This window comes from Anoplolepis gracilipes, chromosome 10 (assembly GCF_047496725.1).
Source record: "Anoplolepis gracilipes chromosome 10, ASM4749672v1, whole genome shotgun sequence".
NCBI classification, from domain to species: domain Eukaryota; kingdom Metazoa; phylum Arthropoda; class Insecta; order Hymenoptera; family Formicidae; genus Anoplolepis; species Anoplolepis gracilipes.
This window is the reverse complement of record NC_132979.1, coordinates 829,351-850,019: the sequence shown is the minus strand read 5'-3', so window position 1 is coordinate 850,019 and position 20,669 is coordinate 829,351. Positions and strand designations below refer to the sequence as shown.

At 35.4% G+C, this 20,669-nt stretch overlaps 1 protein-coding gene across 4 annotated transcripts; it reads right to left on the bottom strand.

Moving 5' to 3' along the window:
• Window positions 1-197: 197 nt before the first annotated feature.
• LOC140670024 (sodium- and chloride-dependent transporter XTRP3) lies at window positions 198-18,355 on the bottom strand. 4 transcript variants are annotated; one of them, XM_072900375.1, is made up of 13 exons: window positions 15,928-16,052; window positions 14,842-14,965; window positions 10,176-10,408; window positions 9,771-9,791; window positions 9,341-9,562; window positions 9,092-9,202; window positions 8,749-8,990; window positions 8,084-8,240; window positions 7,801-8,002; window positions 7,538-7,697; window positions 7,292-7,454; window positions 7,018-7,218; window positions 198-5,124 (listed from the first exon to the last, which is right to left on the bottom strand). In XM_072900375.1, the coding sequence occupies exons 3-13, from the start codon at window positions 10,380-10,382 to the stop codon at window positions 4,969-4,971; spliced, it is 1,842 nt and encodes a 613-aa protein (XP_072756476.1). In that variant the 5' UTR covers window positions 10,383-10,408; window positions 14,842-14,965; window positions 15,928-16,052; the 3' UTR covers window positions 198-4,968. The 4 variants fall into 4 exon arrangements, 3 of the variants coding, with proteins under 3 accessions (XP_072756476.1, XP_072756477.1, XP_072756475.1); XM_072900376.1 differs by having other exon boundaries at window positions 14,842-14,981; window positions 15,928-16,046; XR_012047460.1 differs by lacking the exon at window positions 14,842-14,965 and adding an exon at window positions 6,380-6,454 and having other exon boundaries at window positions 4,995-5,124; window positions 15,928-18,355.
• Window positions 18,356-20,669: the final 2,314 nt, after the last annotated feature.

Sequence of the window (20,669 nt, the reverse complement as noted above, 5' to 3'; positions counted from 1 at the left end):
AAAAAAAATAAAAACTGAAAATGACATTTTTCTCGATAACTCAGGAAATAATAAAGTTAAGTGAAAACTCGTCGCGGGCACTTTTTGTATGCTTATCCAGCTATAGTCTTTCTTAAATAATATATATGAATCAAAAACTTAAATTTATCAAAATATTTCCTTAGAAATATTATTAAATATGTTTAAAGAGATCACAGTTTCGGCAATAAATAAGCTTTTATTTAAACGCTTTGAATCTTGTATACACTGTGTACATAGTAAATATCTAAGTTTCAGTCGCTAAAGGTACGGCGATAATGTTCAAATTCAAAGACAGCTTATGATTTGAACACATTCTCGCTATTAAAAATGTACGTATTGTGTCGAGTAATAAAATACACAATCGGAAGTACTCGCTCACTATATTATAAATTGATCTCTGCACTAAAATAATTACCATCACGTATAAACCTAAAGAATGAAAATATAATACTCGCTTTTGTTCTCTTAATATTTAATACGCTAATTTAATAACTAAAGAAATTTTTTCCTGGGAGAGAATTTTCTTTCCCGAGTGACTGAATTGAATTTTAATAGCGTCTAAGATAGAACTATCCAACATTAATTATGTCATTTATAACTATATGCATATCACTTCGAGGAATTACCGAGCGCATCGGACACACAAACATTTAAACGAAACTCTAAATATAAAAATATTGAAATAAAGATATTAAGCGTGTTTTCTGTGCTTGTTAACGGTGCCATTTAATTTTCTTTTATTCGATAAAAAGGTAGATCAAAGTAGACCAAAAAGGCAATTGTAGGTATTCAAATTCTTTAATTTAATTGTTAAATGTTGATTTTTAAGAATGTATTACAAACATTACGCGTAGCTCGATTTCAAAATAGGAATGTCTCAAAAGACGAATGTGCTTTAACTTTCATCTAGTGACGTAGAAAAGTCGACGTAATAAGTAATGAGGACTCTCAAACATAGATTTTTTGCTTGTTTTTTAGATTTCTTTTTCAAATAATTCATTTTTAGACATAATAGATAATTAATAGATAATTGCTTTTATTGATATATATTTATGTTATCTAAAGTATTTAGGAAGACAAGAAAAGAAGAGAAAAAGAAATATTTATTAAATATAAATGAAAAGCTAAAAAGCAAAGTTCGAATTCCGGGGTCTAGAGAAACTCTACACATGTGAGCGTGAATTTAACATTATTTTTTATTGAGGATTAACATATATACGCACCAATCTTTTTAATTCAAAGTTACAGCTCTGAGTCTTTAAAAATACTGTTTATTTTCCCAAAATTAATCTCACAATGTTTGGAAGCAGCACAGATATATCTTTCTTCTTATTAAAAAAAATAAAGTTTTCGAGAAAGAGAGAGATAATTCGTCGTGTTTTTTCTAACGAGGAAGCGTCTTTTCCTTTGCACCTGTTTATATATTTTCTAACAATATTCGTATATTTGCGATAAAATTAATCATGTTTTCAATAATTAATTATATTCCATAATTAAATTACATTTCATAAATACATCATATTTCAATTATTTATTTAAATTAGTTCAGATACTTTGGTTCTTTTTATTGTAATAAAATTTAAAAAATTATGAATAAATTAAAAGACAAATGAAAATATCATTCAATATGATCTTTGTATAATAAATATATTCTTGTACGTAATACTTGTTGTATAAAATAAAAAAAATGTTTGTGTTTTTTCGAAAGTAAAAAGATTTCATCATATTTATCGAGCAAAATCGTAGGAATTTTGCAAGAGAGAAATTTTGAATTTCGAAATTAATATTAATGATACAACATCTTTAGATACTTTTTAGAGTCTATTATTGATTAAATCAATTAAAGCTCTGTTAGAGAAAAACTCGGAGCATTTTTCTCTCTCTTGTGTTCCATTTTCAATAAAAGAAATTTAATGTACAGTGAAAAGTAGAATTAAACATAGTATGATCTCGCGGTATGACTTTTCTTTATAAACGTAAGTGTATAATGTAAACAGAAATGTGTAAATGCGCAGGTGGAATAATGCATTCTGAGAAAAATGTATTTGTGTTGAGTCATATGTATATGTTTTACACGAAGTCGACGAGAAATCTCGTCGACTTCTTTGGAACGGCTATTGCTTATCATATAACTCATATATCGAAGGAAAAAACGTTTCGCACATTGTTTACTTACATACGTCCAGACGTTTAAAGTTTAAACGACTAGCTTCTAAAAGTTTGTGTCCCTCATGCACGAAGTAAAAAGGGCTTTTACGCTTTTATACGTAGAAAAAAGAGAAGAAAGTAAATAGGTACGATACTTTGTCACACTATTCCTAAGCGATTCAAAAAATAGGTACTTTACGAGGTATTAATTTAGATGCGGTTGGCATATAAACGCCGAGTTATTATTTACAATGGCACACACGCGTTACGTTTTCATCGAATTCGTAATGTCATTAATATGTAATAATAATAATAATAATAATAATAATAATAATAATAATAATCTCTCGCTCCTAGGGCTTTTATTTTACATTGTTACCGTTGTTACTTTCCTTACGAGCGCTTTTCGCTTAACGCGCTCGCTTTAACAGCACCGACCTTTTAATCTCTATTCTGTCAGTGTTCGCGAATTAATCGCGACACAATTGTACACAGTCTCACTGATTTGTCCAGTTAATTGATCTCAGTTTAAAGTATGTACAATATAAATAGGACAGAGGATGATCACACAGTGGCGTTTCCGAGCTTAGATCGTAACGTACATATATTGTATATATTACACGAAAGTATATTTCGCGAAGTTTGCACAGCAAATGTGATCCCCGCGCGGATCGCAATCACTCTTTATTATTGACATTACGGTTATTCGAATTATTCACATCGTGTCTTACGAGAACTTAGGAGATGGAACTTGGCGTACTCGATCACTCGTCGATTATTAGTATTTCTATAAACGCGGAATCAGTACGCAGAGTATTTCCAGTATCCAAAATAGCTGGACCAGCCAAACAACACGCCCGGCGAGGGGGCTACTTCGAAAGAGAAATTTATCTTGGAACAGCAAAGGTCCCGCGAATATGGGCGAGATACCTCGTACACAACACGATACCACAGTGTAAGTATATCGATATATTTCTGCACCGATAATGTATTTTCTCGAAATGTCACGTTCGCATATATATAATGGCACCGCGTGACGCCATGAATACTCTTTTTTTTTTTTTTAGCGAAATTAGTATTAAAACAATGCTTTGACGCTTTTTAATTATTAACTTAACAATGTTATTTGGTCACAGTTAATGACGAGTGAAATTTAGAAAAAAAACAGTCAACTCAACTTAAGTAGCCTGTTTGAGTAATCGTACTTGTGACGTAATTCGTTTACGTAATATTATTCGTAATACATAATTTGTTTGCTGAACGAGATTGAATAATGCAGATCTGATCGACCGTATTTCCATCGTGTTTCGAAAATAATCTTTCAATTTTTTACGAAATATTAAACTAATTCACTTTTTAAAACCAAATATATACAGAATATATGTATTATGTGTTTTCGAAAATTCGAAAACATGTTACATGTATATTTATAATATATAAGTGTTTTCAATTAATATATATATATATATATGGTTTAATCTCTTTGGTTTCTCTTCTTTCCGTAAAAGATCACTTTGTATTTCAAAAGTGCTTTACTAGACAAAAATACTAAAAAATAGCATTAAACCGAGACTTATTTCTTTCGGAATATTTGATGCCAAGGTCGATCATGTCTGGACTGCAATGATACGCGAAAGGTAGAACCTCGGAGGAGTCGAAAGCATACACATTTCATTCTGGGTAGATAGAGCAGTAAACAAATCGTTTACGTTCGACTAACAACTCGACTACGTTCCATTTTATTGTCTAGTCTTTCCGACGTTTCTCGCATTGGAAAGATCAAACTACTACGTTCTAATGAGAAGAAAACAAAAAAAGAATCGCGCTATTCAATTAAAATCGAATTGACTCGGACGAATTCAACGATCCCGCGTCAGATCGTCTCCGTATCACGCGATGACTAAAGCCATGACAGAAGCCAGAACGCTCTCTATTCTCTCGTTGCTATTTATTTTTTGTCCCCTATATATATGCATCTACCGTATTCCGTCTGGTGACTCACGATTTTACCTGCAAATTGGTCACTCTCGGGCGCGCTCTACACTTTTCTAAAATTTACTTCGTATTATCGTATTGCTCCTAAATGGCGTCTCGATCCGACAGATTGAGCTCGATTTGTAACGATTTCATCCTATGTCTATCTAAATTTTACGTTTATACGAAAAGATCGGGATCGACACACCCTACTTTCCGAGCAAACCAACGACGAATGTGAATTTACATGTGAATGTTAAATTCTTCGACATGTGTAAATCATGTTGGATGCAAGCGCAAAACACTTGGGTTAGTGGTCCATTTGCATCTGATCTGATTCGCTCATCATCGTGGTACATCAAAGAAAATTTTAAGTAAACTTGAGCATTCACGCTACGCGCTCGTTCGTTGTTTGTTTGCTCGATACATTTCATCTTAAGGACGCATGGTTCCGACATGACAGTCTGACACGTCAATGACTGCAGTATATATAAAGACCAATCTTGTGGAATCTTCAAAGTTAAAGATTTAAAATCAGAAACTTAATCTTTGTCGAAAATTTGACTCCCGTTTGTAACATATAAATTATTCTGTTGAAATCTAATTTCCCGTAAGAGCGTTTACAAATTAATAATCGATATTGTAAATATCTATGTGTCTACGTTTTTCTGTAATAATGTGTGAAGTGAGCTTATCTCGCAAACACATTGACTGATTATAATTTAGCACGAACCATAATTAGTTTTTATATAATCATTGCCGATATCTTTAGCCCGCAATGGCTCGCAAAACAAACAGTGTAAGTCACGTCGATATTATGCGCTCTTAAAAGTTCATTACTTCCATTTTGAAAGCTCTGCCCTGCATTGCTTTCTTGGCGAGTTTGCTCATGGCCGGTACATTGTTTGTATCGTCATCATCGCTATTAATGTCCTCGTCTTCTTCCGGGAAGTCCTCGAGCCGGTCGTGATATTCATCAAGCTGAAAGTTAATTAACGATATTAGATATTTATAGAATTGTGCGAGCTAAGGCTAAGAGAAGTAGACGAGGCCACGGTCTTGATTTTCAGAATAAAAATATAGGGTCAAAATAACTTGTTTTCAATCACAGTTTGTCAAGTTATCTCTGTAAACTGCAATTGAAAATAAAAGTTATCTGAATTTTTATTTCTTAAGGTGTGATCGTAGTTTCGAGGAAAAAAATCGAAGGGTTCAGTATCGTAAGTGATCTATATTTTGAATAGACTTCTGTTCAGTTTCCGTCCGCGCCCACGTAGTACATATTTCTAAACGCAAGCTATTTATGAACTTTCGTCTCTCGAAAGTTACAAATTTTTAGCTCGTGATCGAAGATTCATAAATAGTTGTGCTCTTCAGCTACTTGCTACTTCTTATTTCCGTGTAATGTGAAAAAGAACGATGTAACGATCACGTAATTTAATAATTGACAGACCACTTTTAATTCTCAACCGATCAATCGTACTATCCTATGTATACATGAGTGTTTCTTCATTCCTGGTGAAGCATACCGTGAATCTTAATGAATGGATGAAAGATTCTCATGTTTGACATGCTAAATTCAGATCAAACTTGTCGACACGTATACTTACCAAAAGCAAGCATGGTGATTCAATGCATTATTGGAGTTTATACAAGTATATATCTCACATTTTTTTATGACAATTTCTTTGATATAAATTTATCACAATAATTTTATCATGTTCACTTTGCAAAGTTTATTTCTATATAGTTTATATGCCGATTATGAAAGTTTCGTGGATTCCGATATGAATTTACATTAAATGTGCCGTAAAAATAGAATTTGAATACATAAATTTAGCCACTTAAATGTGGTTTAAATTCAAAAATTGTTTCCATATAAAATAATTTTGTTTAATAAAGAAAATTGTACTGTTATCATTATAACTCTCTGCATCATCTGTTGACTTATAAGGAAAGTCTAATCATGCATTCTACGGATGCTGATGATATTTTGTCATGAAGTGTGTTATATTAAATTTGTATCGATATGGTTTCCTTTCGTTATTCAATCGTGCAGAGTATTAATCGCGACGTTGAACTCGTGTGAGTATGACTTGATCGCGTGGTAAAGAAAACAGAATATTAGAGCCGCGCTTAATTAATCTGCAATGCACGCTAACATCGTGTGACGATGAATGCACTAAAAGTAACATTCATGAGGATGCATTCCCAAAAGTTGATACTGCAGACTCACGTGTATATAACGTAGCTACGGGGATATCGAGTAATCGATGGTTACCACAGACAGAGAATGGATGCTTACCTACAACTGCAGATCGTACGTTCAAATGTGAGTTACCTAGACACCTCGTGTGATGCTTAATTGGCTCACCATGAGAAACAACTTGCGTCATAAGGAATTACAAGACGATTACCGACGTCACATTTTTTACGAGTTTGTTTGTTTAATCGCGCGAGATAATATTGCGATTAAATAGGCACGAGTTATTCGTCAGCCCGTGGTGCGCTAATTAAGCCGCTACACGGCTTTAATAGACAATCTATCGGATAGGGAAACAACACTACTCGGCTGAAACAGTTATTTTAAGGGGTAAGAACAACGCTACTTGCGTCCAAAACAATAATCTTCACAGGAAAATGGACAACGTGCGTCTATCTTTGATTCGCGTCCAGTTTTAATGAACTGTTTGTCGCGAATTTTAGACACATTCCATTACGAACGATCACAAGCCACAACGCTATCTTTACAGGAAACATTTCTTCTCGCATCTTCTTCCTTTATCATACAATTTTCAACGATCATAACTCATTAGATCTCTACGTATATAAAGACACACGATTGCTACGATTATACGAACAAGCTTTACTCACGTCAACGTCGCCCATCATTTCCTTAGTGGAAACGGTAGTGTCGATACGACGAATGCTGCCTTGATGGATATCCACGTCGAGTTTCACGCACTGGAATCGTCGCAAGAGAAAAACGATCGGAATCGGCGCGATACCCGCGAAAATGATGGCGGCCGCGATCCCCAGCACCCAGCTGGGATAACTCGTAGGTTCTGCCACACCCTAAAAATATGGAGGGATATTATTACGAGATAATATAATTACATGTACTTGTTGTAATCTCATGATTTCTTACCAATGTCGCATTCCATGCCGAATATTGTGGTTTCTTGATGAACATGGAGGCGATGCTCGATATTAGAATGCAAACCATTATTATGGGAGCGAGAAATCGCCACGTGATTTGCCAATAAGCTCCCGGTCTGTATCCTGTCATCTCCTCGATGTCCTTGGTGAACCTGCGCAGCGATTGTTGACGCGACTGTTAGTTAAATCGATGGACCGTTTCGTTGAATGAAAAGCAAAGCGGATTTCGACTTACTTTTCGTGACCGTATATGAAGACCACGGAGATCATTTCCATCAGAGCGACCATAACCAGGCCGATTGTACCGGCAAAGCTGTCAAACATTTTCAGCCAGTATTCTCCGGCACCCGTGCAGAAGATGAGCCCCACGAAAAAGCAAACGACACAGACGACACCTGAATCGGGGAATTAGATGATTAAAGCAGATAATTTTGCGTACGAAATTTTTCGACCAAGCCGATGAAACTGATGAATGATAATTGAATAAATCTCTCTCACCCGTCATATATTGCTTCTTTATTCTTTTAAAGAGATCTATGTCGAAGATCACGCAAAGCATGCCTTCGAGTATTCCGATTTGTGAGCCGAGACCGAGGGCCAGAAGCATCAGGAAAAAAATGCAGGACCAAAACGGCGCACCCGGTAATTCCACGATCGCTTGTGTAAATACGATGAAAGCTAATCCGGTACCCTCGGCAGCCTGAAAGCAATCATCATTTAATCATTTCATTGAGCTGTACGCTCTCGACAAGTTCATGGGATTGTCGTGCGTTTTACTCACGCTGTCCAATTCGTTGTCGATACTGCACGATTTTAACGTTATGTCTTTCATTTCCAAAGAGTCGAAGATTTTCTTAGAGTTGTAGAGTTCGTAGTCCTCGAAGTCGAACGGGGTCGAAGCGTTCAACAGCCCATTATCCACCAGAATATTCTTCGCGCTAAAATAAAAGCGATTTAATATATCTTCTGTGTCCCTTCGTTGATCGCCACATCAGCGATTAGCATATCCCGTCCCATTATGATTCAATCCCTCCCGCTTCTAAATGCTCAACCGTCTGACGTTTACAATTAAATTAAATTAAATTGTGATGAGAACGTAAATCCGCGTGGATTATAATAACATGTGTGGGATTTATTTTCTGCAATTATTTTAATTCAATCAGCCTCATATTAACGTGATTTGTTATACGTTAATAATGGGGAATTGATTTTTACACGACTTAATTTAATTAAAACATCTCTATTCACGTAATTTATGTTTATTTAATTATATTAATATGTATAGCGTAACACTGTTAAAAGAGCGACGACGCATCTCTCGAACAAGCGGCAACAGTTATCATTCAGCCGTTTAAAGATACAGATCTCCGCAGCCGTGGACGATTTTCACTACTCTCTTCGCGATGGCGAATTTAGAAACGAAGGCCGCGCTTGCGGTCGCATTACCTGGCGACGCACTTGTCCACGTTTGACATTGCCTTGAACCCCAAAATGGCGAAAATGACAACGCTCGCATAAATGGCAGTAAACGCGTTGCACACGCTCACCAGGATCACATCCCTCACGCAGTTGTTGTTAGGAGTGTTGTAGCTGCCGAACGCGATCAGGGAACCGAATGCCAGACCGAAGCTGTAGAAGACCTGGGTTGCCGCGTCAAGCCAGACCGTCGGCTCCAACAGTTTCTCCACCTTGAAAGAATAATGTAAATGTCATTTTCTAATATCCGTGGCACTTTGTATCTTGACCTCGTGGCTCGCCTCCATGAAATTGGAACGGAATCGATCGTCACCTTTGGCGTGTACATGTGCGCTAACCCGGCGCCCGCACCTCTCAATGTTATCCCACGGATGAAGAAGATGGTCAGGACGAGATACGGGAACAGGGACGTAAAATATACCACCTGAAAGGGAATAATAATGAAAAAAAAAATAATATTCATTTATTTGCGACACTATATAGGAATCGAGAGCAATCGTTCTTTAACGATTCGCGACAGCTAATCGATCGACGTTGAACTTTGAGCGTGACACAATCTTACTTTGCCGGACGATTGTATGCCCTTCATAACGATGAAAAACACGATGACCCAGCTGAGCAAAAGGCAAAGGACAATCCACCATTTGAGACCTTGACCGTCCTCGATCGACGGTGCCGCATCCAAGGTAGTCCTGTACCAAAAATACGCGGTCTCCGAACTCCTGACACATTCCTCGACCGGCTTCCCGTCCAATTCCGGGCATTTCGCCCACGGCAGTGATTCCTAGTTGCGTCAGAATATGCAAATAGATCATCAATATACGTTTTAACGAGCATACCGTTATTGCGCTGTAAAAGCCAACGCGGCACTTTGAGAGTGCCACAATCGTGATGAAATTTGCATGTATACTATCATTTATGCAATATAGCGCCAATAATAAGCAAAACGATGCCGTATTAATTTTCATTGTTTAGAAGAAAGGGGTACTTACACCGAATTTGATCGTGACAGCCTAATTGAAACATGAAAAATAAATAAACGTTATTAATATCTTGAAAAATATTATACGCGACGCCATCGGTAATTGCAGTCGAGGACAACAGACTTTATTAATTTCTTTTAATTGCTTGCAATAAAAATAATTTCTTATATAATTTAGTTTTTCTCTAATCTTTAATAAAAAATATATAATTTCTATTGAAAATATTAGTAGATTTTACTTTTAATAAACAACAACACGTGTTTACCTATTACATAAATTTATATTATCTATTCAAGAATCTAAACTGGGATAAACTGGGATATCAAGTAAAGGGGGAGAGAGTTATACTTAAGATGTCTCGACGCAGATTACCGTGGCGTCAATCGCCGCTACGAACATTATCGATCTGCTTACCTCGAGCGAATTGAAGAGGTAGTAGAAGCACCAAGTAATAATTACGTTGTAGTAAAGCGCAACGAAAAACGTCACTATGCACGACGCGATTCCTATACCACCCAACCAAGGATGTATAGTGTTCCAAACGCCCAGGGCACCCTGTCGCATACGTTGTCCGAGACCCAATTCGATTAGGAAGAGGGGTACACCCTCTAAGATGAGCATCACGAAAAAAGGAATGAGGAAGGCACCTAAAATGTACACACGCAAATATCGCTTTTTAGCCGCATTATATTATTTTTTTTCTTACACAGATATTTATAGTAAAACATTACAATGCTATATTGTTCGCGAGCAAGTGTTGAATGAGACAAAAGAGATGGAGGATCTCTTTTGAAATATCTTTCTGGAAGACAGAGAGTGGGCGCGAAATTTCCATTTTTATTTCCATTTGCAAATCCAGATCTGTCGAGATTTCGATTTAACAAAGGAAATATAAGGCAAAGTCAGGACTAGGTGAAGATATTTATATTTTGCTTGTTGACAGTAACAAATATTTTGCGACGATTGTTATTCATTATTCGATCGAGATTTTCTTTCTGAATCGTATGTAGAAAAATTTAATATATTGGCATATTTTTGGCATATCATGCATATCGTCTTTTTTGCTTAATCCATAAATTTTAACGTTCCTCTTTGAAAATTTAAACTGCAATTTCTGCAGCATGTGAAGATTATGAGTATACGTAAGACAGAATATATATAAAGCAGAATTCATACGTAAGATCTCTAAGTAAGCGAAAGATATGCTAAATAAACTAACTTGATATCTGATTTAGTATGTGTCTTATTTGCTAGACAGATAATGTGCTTGTATCATATCCAGTACGAATACATTTGCACGCCGGTGAATTGTGTTGTAACACAGAAAGAGAGAGAGAGAGAGAGAGAGAGAGAGAGAGAGAGAGGGGAGAAAAAGTAAGGATTATTTCTAGAAAAATCATTGCATACAATATTATAGGACTATAATTTTCTCACCTCGATTACGATTTTTTTTTATACATTTAACACAAGGTTTTAAATATAGTATATCTTTTTTTTTTTTATCCAAACCATAATTTTCAAATCATGTGTTTCTTTTACTTTGTCAGCCAAGTGTTAACATCACGTGTGTTTAAATTATTTTTATAATATCGCATTATCCGCGCTTTTTTGCATCTTCCCTTGTTCCCAACACTTCCCTCTCTCCCTTTGCCTTTATATGTCTAGTTTCGCGGTCGTAGCTGGAGCGCCTTGTATTGATCGAGCAACCTAAGTCCTAACCCGTTCAGCCATTCTACCACTTGAACAATCTTTTTGATATCCATACAAATGCAAATTAGTGCTAAAGAGAAAATTGCAAGCTACGATACATTAATATCTACCTGTTTTTACACTAATTTGTGTTTGTATAAACAGCAACATTTTTAGCTCGATGATAGGTTGATTAATTGAACTTGAGTCTAAATAACTTTCGACATATTAACTTTTAATTTACCTATGAATAATGAAAAAAATAGAAACGGATAAAATTGATTAAGTTAGATAAAATTAAAATGTGCTAAACTAGATATATCGATCTCTCGAACGATATTCTTCTTAAGGATCTTACGATGAGCCTCGATGGGGCAACGTCATCGGTATAATCCGATGTTATACATTGACGTTTAACATGTCAATGGTTCGTAACGCAGACTCTCCGTTTAAAGCCGCTATTATTATACTTTAGAGCTGCGAAACAGAAAGAGGGAAAGAGAAAGAGAGAAAGAGCTGCGGCAGATGTTAGGTCGTCGCGTGCTTTCCGTTACACAGTGGTATGGATCGATCGATAGGCGTTCAGCGACGCGGACGCGGCCGCGATACGAGGCGCAACGAGGAAATTTCCATTGAAAGAAGAGTCCTTTTCGTCTAAAGTTTTTTTATTCATGTATGAGTAAGCGTATCGCGTAATTCAATCGTTGATTCAGCGATTTACAGTTAAAATTTTTCTTACTAAACTTTGAAACCGACTACTTTGCAATTTTGCCACTCTGACGAATTCGAGAATTCTTTATTTAAAATAATTTTATATTAAAAAAATTCAAGGATTCTTTTTTTTTAAATAACACAATATTCAGCAAAATTTTACGTGTGTTTGATGTATAATATTTATAATTTGTGAAAATTTATTTTTTTTTCTAATTTGTTGTAATTTTATATTAAAAAAAAAAAGATTTTATCGATCTGACAAATTCGAGAATTCCTTTTTTAAAACAATACAAGATTTAGCAGAATTTTACGTGTGTTTGATGTATAATATTTATAATTTGTGAAAAAAAAACTTTTTTTTTCTAACTCGTTTTAATTTCATATTAAAAAAAAATTCAAGAATTCTTTTTTTCAAATAATACAATATTCAGCAGAATTTTATGTGTGTTTGATGTATATTTATTGATGTAGATTATAATATTTATAATTTGTGAAAACTTAGTTTTTTTCTAATTCGTTGTAATTTTATATTAAAAAAAAGATTTTATCAGTCTGACAAGATTCAGTTTTATCGTACAGTTGATGTATAATATTTAATTTGCGAAAGTTTACTTTTCAAACTCGTTTTAAAAAGCTTTTGTCAGTTTGACAGATTTGAGAATGCCTTCTATTTATTTAAATAACACAAAGTTTCAGAAAATTTTTTCGTGTAATATATAATATTTAATTTACGAAAGCTTACTTTTCCAACTCGTTTTAAATTCATACTTAAAAAAAAAAAAAAAAAAAAAAAGATTTTGTCAGTTTGACAAACTCGAGAATTCTTTTCACTTAAAAATAATACAAGAGTCAGCAAACTTTATCGTATATTTGATGTATAATATTTAATTTATGAAAGTTTATTTTTCCAACTCATTTTAAATTCATATTTTGAAACAAGCACGATATTTTAATTTCTCGCGTGATTTTGTTTTATTGCTCCATTTAATCCTGCGAAGTTATAACGAAATATTCAGAATTAAAATATTTAATTCTGAATCTCTAGTGATCTCTTGAAGTAAAGTGCCTGGTGACTTTGATGACGGATTTTTAGATTAAAGTATTACCTATAGTAACGAGGTGGGTGTTTGAATAGTAACGAAAGCTCGATCTGCGCAGTTGCTGGATGGTAACCGATATGATTTCGGTGTGCATATAAACTCCTACGTCATAATCACGCGAGGGCCACCCGCGTATACCTCTCGTGACCTATCTACCTACCCACATCCGCGAAAGTAGATGTATGCTAAATAGCTGTTCGTTCTCGCGATTGCGATAAGAAAAGGTGCTCTCCGAAATTGGGCTTAAAATAATTCAACGTGCGAGAGAGCAGGAGCTTTACGCTATTGTTAGTTAACGAACCATATTTTCTCGGGCGAAAAATTCATGCTCATAAAATCTGTCCAGATTGCAATATATGAGTATGTTATATATGAGTTTATATTTTGTACTCGTATTTTATGCGGTACTAAACAAAATGTCAAGCTGTTAATGCGTATGTCTTTTAGCACTTGCGGTTAATCGACCTTTCACGTCAGGTTGAATTAAATCAGGTGCAACCTTGAACTAACTTTATCTTGATGAATAACAGATGTCTTTCTTTTGTATTGATTTGGTATTATTTCGTTTTATATATAGTATACAATGTATATATATAAATCGCGATACTATATTTTTAACTGAATTACATAAATAATTTAAATTATACGAAATGTATTTTGAGACAGAATGTTATTTGACATTTCTCTCTCTCGATAATTAATTTGGTTCTTAATTAAATAAGATATTTGAACGGATATATTTAGGTTTAGATTTTGATTTTTTAGGCGATAATTTTTCACAATATATGCGATATATGATTGCACACAATGCTGCTTTTCCAGACAGAGATTTATTAACCTTCGCATATGTATAACAAAGAGTCTATAAACTGTAGTAAAGTATACCTTCAAGTATATACTCGGTACTTTTCCACGCAAAAAATACTGTGCCACATTTATATACTACCTTTTTACTAGTATATTATTTTTTATTACTTATGAAAAAATGAAAAATAGTTTGTCTTTTAAAACCAAGTTATAATTCGTTTTTCTTTTATATTAAAATAAAAAAGTTGATATTCATTAAAATTATAAAATATAATAAAAACAATATTACACACATATAGAGTTATTACGTTTTAAAAATAGAAATATATTAAATGGTTTGAAAAGAATTGCCGAGATAATAAAAATTGAATTGGTCACGCGAGAAAAACCTTTTGACGTCATATAAATTATAATAAAAGCCTTCAGGCATATGATTTAGTATATTTATTTTTCAATATGCAATTCTAGTAATTTTTTTATTTATATTGATATATTAAATAATTTTCTCAAGAGAAGAGAAAAAAATGTGAAAAGTTTTACTAGTAAATTAAAAAATAAATATAAATAAATAAATAAATAAATGAAAAAATATATATATATATATATATATCAAAATTATATGTATATATGACTGTTTTATCGTAGCCGTTGAGCACATTAATCGTTCTGTTAATCGTTGAAATTAAGATAAGAGCGCATAAGAATGCCTTTAAGAGCGCGAACGCACGGAATATTTCGTAGCAGTTATATTTAACGTCGGCGTGGGATACCTGAAAATAGTCGTTGACTAGTATAGTTAGCCGTGTGCTATACTGGCTCCACTGCCCTCGTATCGTACAACCTTGTCCCTGCTCTTCTTCGCTTTACATCCGACGCCGTAGAGGCTGGCGTCGACTGCAAGTTGCAAGAACTACTTCCAATGTTGTATGCAATATTTTTGCGACAACTTATGGCATGCATGCTGTCAACACTTGTCCGCATATCCGATACAAATAATGAAATATGTAAAGTCATAAATTGCACTTTATACTTTTCAAAATCTGATAATTATTTAAATATTTTTTACACATGTACAGAAATATCTAAAGAAGAGCCAAATGAGACAAAATGAATTTTAACAAAGTTTTTTTTTTTATATATATATGTAGTATATATATGTAACAATTCAAAAAAAATTATAAAGTCAAGTTTTTAGATCAGAAGTTTCGGAGATCGGAATTTTGCAAAGCTTGCACGAAATAACTTTCCCTTTAATTTATTAATTTTTTTCTACATGTATGTATATTGGACACAAGAAATTTAATTTTGCAGGTATACATTGTCGCGCGTTACTTTATAGTGCGTACGAGAAAAAAAGGTGTTTCTATCTTGACACTGTATTAACATGGATGCTGTGAGGGATAATTTATGTATACGTTATATATGTATGTGTTCATACATGTGAAAAATTGAAGTTTACCTAGCTAACTATTGATACGTGTATGATTCAAGAAAACTTTGAGGTGTCACTTGATGTACCAAGGTCGCAAAAATAAAAACATGAAGCTTATCAACAATGTTATAACACACACACACACACACACACACACACACACACACACACACACACACACACACACACACACACAAGCAGTGTGTATATATGTATTTTATATAAAAAGGAGAGAGTGTATAAATAATATTACGTTTGTTATACATTTAATAATTTTTAATTAGCCATAATTTTGTCAGCTCGTACATCCACACGATCGCTCTTATATTTGTGCATCAGTTTTGTGTGTGTGTGTGTGTGTGTGTGTGTGTGAGCGCGCCAAATTATTCTACAATATAATCCTTGTATCGATTAGATTACTCACCACCTCCGTTCTGTTGGCACAGGTAAGGAAACCTCCAGATATTGCCGAGACCCACGCTGTACCCGATAATACTGAGAAAGAATTGCATTTTGCCGCTCCATGCCGCCCTATTCTCCTCCTTCGTCTCCTGCGAGATTGAGCCAGTGACATTTTGACTTCCTGTTGTCACAATCGTCACGTTATGGGCCGGTTGGCGACGGTCATTTAAAGGTGCCAGCTCTCGTCGCCCATTTCTCGTCGCGGCTTCGACTACCATTCTCCCGTGGGTCCCAACAAATACACAAAAAATCGATCACCCTTCTCTCGCGGATGACGTACTTAATTGAGATCCTCAGCACACTCCTTGTTTGTTTGCTCTCGTGGAGATACGTCGCGACCCCACGTGCCACTTCCTGCCGCCTGTTTATTTCCTTTCTCGTTTATCGCTCTTCTCCCTGTTACTCTTCTGTCAATAGACTTTTTTGATTAACGACACGATTTGAAGAAACACGTGTGTCTCACGCAAACGTGTCTTTTACGTAGACTCGCGGGGCTTTTCGACGACCGTTGTCACTGTTACTATCACCGCCGTGATTTAGCAGCGGATAATATAACAACAACGGGGGTAACAATAACGGTTAACAATAATAACAGTAACAGTAGTTATCTTTTTTATTATTTAATTGCAATAGTGTCAACAGTGCTGCTGTGTCCGTAAAAATATCGAGATCGGTTTTCCCTCGAGGAACAACCGATAATAATTTCTTCTTCAGTGTTATATATGTACAATTTATCGATGAAAACCGAAAATTTATATCTCTGAATTTTTTATCCTCGTCTTTTCCTGATTACTCGTGTGCCTCGACAGTATTTTTTATTGACTGTAGACTCATACACGACCACGTAGAAGCTTCCGACTGCGGCAGGATGAAAAGGCTGCGAGGTATGAGAAAGGATACGTCATAGGATAGGCTAGGAACTGGTGGAAACAGAGTGGGTGGGTGGCTCTCGTAGGTGACCCGATAAAAATCGAGCACCGCCTGGTGCGATGTTATACGAGGGTATCCGCGACTCTTCCGACTCGAGTAAACCGGAGTATTATAGTCGGAGCTATCGAAGGATATCGACCACCGATGATGCAGGATACGCGGGGCTAGCACGCGCTACCTGACATTGATGGAAGAATCGACAATGGGGGTAGGGGTAGTTACACCTTACGTTACGTTTGGAAGCAATCGTAGCGTGAAAAACGGAATAGGAGGGGGCGAATGAAAAGTACGCGTGTCGTTAATAGCCACCAGTCAGGACGAAATATCGATCGATCCTCGGCGCGGAAGCGAAATAAATGAGGGATAGAGTTAGAGAGAAGTATAGAAAGAGAGAGAGAGAGAGAGAGAGAGACAGAGAAAGAGAGATGGTTGATAGAAAGAGGGACGTGAGGAGATTACAATTTCTGGCTTCTCGAAGCTGCCGGTACGATGTATAGTATATTTGAAATCTAAAATAGCTCGATTTCTTCACGAAGATATCCTCTCGTCAGCCGTTAAATCAGCGCCTCTTCAGCTTTAGCCAAAAATCCACAGTAGCAGTCTTCGTATTTCATGCGAGTCGGAGTTTCTTTAAGTCGCTGCCGTTTGCATTGGATCTGTATAAATGGAAGTCACAAATTCAGCATTATAGTTCGTCTCCCTCGGCTTGACTCGGCACGCGAGGAAGACGTTGTTGTCGTTGACGTTGCGCTCGTCGTCGTCGTCGTGGTGGTTGTTTCAAATACCAATAGAAATACTCGATCGAAGAATAACTCACACTGGGCCGGGTGAATTATTATTTAAACCGTATAGTCTTGGGACGAGTAGGATTGACGTCGCAGCGGACGCGTGTGTATCGTTGAAGAGCGAAACTCGTAGGGCATTTGGTACCCATGTATGTATCACTTCTTGCACTTACTGTGCTTTAGAAGCTGCCTCCGTTTTCTCTACGTGCTTCGTTGTTCTATCTTCCATCAGCAGAAATGCGAGAAGCACGGACGGCCAAGGGCGCGTAAAATTTCGCAAACGTGTGTGGCTCGGGATATGCGCCTCGTTCGGACGTCGATATCGGACTGAGCTGCCGCTAGTGCGCGACGACGTGCGCGAGGGAACGAGCCTACGGAACGGGCACCTCTGGAGCGACATCGACGTGTGTTTAGCGCGACGAAGGTTCATTCTACCGGTGGTTCGGTCCCCCGATTGGCCGAGGTAATTGTGCATGTACGCGCATACGCCAGCCGGCCGACCCTTTTCAAACGGTGGAGAGAGCTGGACAGCCAGTGTTGTTGTTATATTATAAAGGTGACGAGGAGAGAGAAAGAGACAGAAGAAATATTAAAATTTAATTCGACTAAAATTATTCGACACATCGCGGTACGATTTTTTCAGATAAATTTTCAAACCTTCCTTGTCATAAAAAAAAACTTTATTCGGGTTTAATTAAATGTCAACTGAGATTGATAAAGCGTATTTTATATAAATTCTTAAGCATGCTTGATTTGTATCAGTCGTTGACAGATGCGCAGTATAGCAGATAATCACTAGCTTTTTCCAACAAGGGTTGCTGATGAATGCAAATTTAGAGATAAAAATTTGATATTTGCAAACCTACGTCATAATTTGTTATTTCGAAACGATAATTGTTTTGTATGCGTATTTCCATTGACCCTTTAGCATCAAGTGGATGAAAATGTTTTTCATTCCGTTGTTCAGTGACGCACATTTTAATATGGCTTATTTGAACTTAGCGCTTCTGTCAAGAAGATGGCAAGAGTAGTTTAAATGACAACTTGCGTCATCGATCGAATTTTGTTGTTTGCTCCAAGAGCAAAGACGTACGCTCGCGCAGCTTCTCGTGCGTCAGCACCTCTGTCATAACCGCTTCGAGAGATTCCCCAGCAGCCCTTATCCTAGTGATGGCTCTAGACAGCGTCTTATCCCTTTCGGGTCTTTATTTGCTAGCCGAGGAGAAAAAGTCACTTTCGTTGGGATAATTACTTAGCAAAAGAGTTCTTTGCTGAACTCGAAATTGAAGTATCTTGGAATACGAACCGAAAATATTGAGAGCAAAATAAATATAATAAATTTCCCTTTTCGCTATTTCTATTTCTGATTATTTTATTTTATTTTATTTTATAGATTTTATCATATATATATATTTGACTTTTAAAAAGATTGATTTATTCTCTCTTCCATTCTCTCTCATATTCTTGGCCAAGTTCTTGACGTCATTGGCTACGGGGATCGATATCACTCCGTGATGTCATTCAACGCTATCTTTGGATATAATGTTTTGAAATTTACCCATAGGTGTTGTAGACATACCTGTAATATATACACATATGCAGAGTAGGTCGCAGTAGTTTCATTAAGTTATGCAATAAGTCACGTAACCTTTCCACCTTGTTCTTGAGTTCTTTATTTAATCCTTTTGTATATCATCGTTTACTTGATTTGCATCCAATAGCAATCATGGATGTGCACTTATAAGCGTATCGGATGTACGACAGTAATGACTCTCTCAAATAATGTTCTATATTGATTGGCAATGTTTGCTCTCGGCAGGCATATATCGCTTTCTGTAAACAATGACAAGAATGTTTAATTAGAGATGCGTTTTATAAAGTATATTCCATAAAATCCGCTTGATTATTATATTTCACCGAATATTGAGTTTAGCCTTGTTAGAAATCCGATATATTGTCTATCTTTCTTTTCCGCTTACCTGTGCTGATTACGGCATAGTTCGCGAGCACTGCTTGCATAATATCGCGTAAACCTTGGAAGCAATTTTTTGAATTACAAATCAGTTTTAACAGTTTTATTAGTCACTCATACCAAACACAAATGTACCAAAGTGCGAGTCTCGAATTAAGATATTATTTTTATTATAATTAAGTTACACTACATATGTACAAAATATATTTAGATATCTATCTTAACACTCTTTAAACTCTTTAAACAGATCTAAAATAAGGAAATAATGAAAATATAAAAATACATAAAATATATAATAAAATATGAAAATATATATACTTTAAGTGTTGTGAATATTTTACAATTTTCATATTGATAATTTATAAATTTAACGTCGTGTTGTGTATACTCATACTTTGCAATATTAATTATATTTTTCCCAATAATTCGTTCCGGATTTTTATGTCCGTAATTACCTTATATATATATATATATATGTAACAGACCTGTACTCCCTATTGTGACAGATAATTTAACTGTCTAATAGAAAAAAAGACTTTGAAATGAAAATCTACAGTAACGTGCACGCAATAAGTAATACATGTCCTTGGTATACAATGCACCGTGCTAAATGTAATGAACAATCGATGATGAACAATCGCCGAATGACGTTATAGAATATAAATTGATCTGTTATTTTTTTTTTTCTTAATTATTATTGCAGAGGTCAAATTTATTTGATGCGCAAAATATTTTTACTGATACGTTTTATTTTTTTTTCTTTTTACTGGAAAAATTTCAATTTTATTTTTACCGTCACATAGAAGTGTCCTAGAAGTAAAATTAACAGTAGATAGATCGTCGCGCGATTCCATCTTTTTTATCAAGCATACATCTTTTATTAGATTTTGTAGGTATAAAAATGTTATAACAGAGGTACCTGCGTTTGTACCTATTTTATTCATCTAACACCGCACGGGTGTGGTTATACAAGTCCATCTTCTCTTACAATGCTCATTCAACTTCTTTTTGCGCGTC

Excerpts from the sequence above, each read along its gene's own strand:
- LOC140670024 (XM_072900374.1), bottom strand. The coding sequence starts at position 16,183 with ATGGTAGTCGAAGCCGCGACGAGAAATGGGCGACGAGAGCTGGCACCT. Across the intron at positions 10,409-15,927 it reads GTGCCAACAGAACGGAGGTG|GTGCCTTCCTCATTCCTTTT; the intron begins GTGAGTAATCTA and ends TGTACATTTTAG. Across the intron at positions 9,203-9,340 it reads GCATACAATCGTCCGGCAAA|GTGGTATATTTTACGTCCCT; the intron begins GTAAGATTGTGT and ends ATTCCCTTTCAG.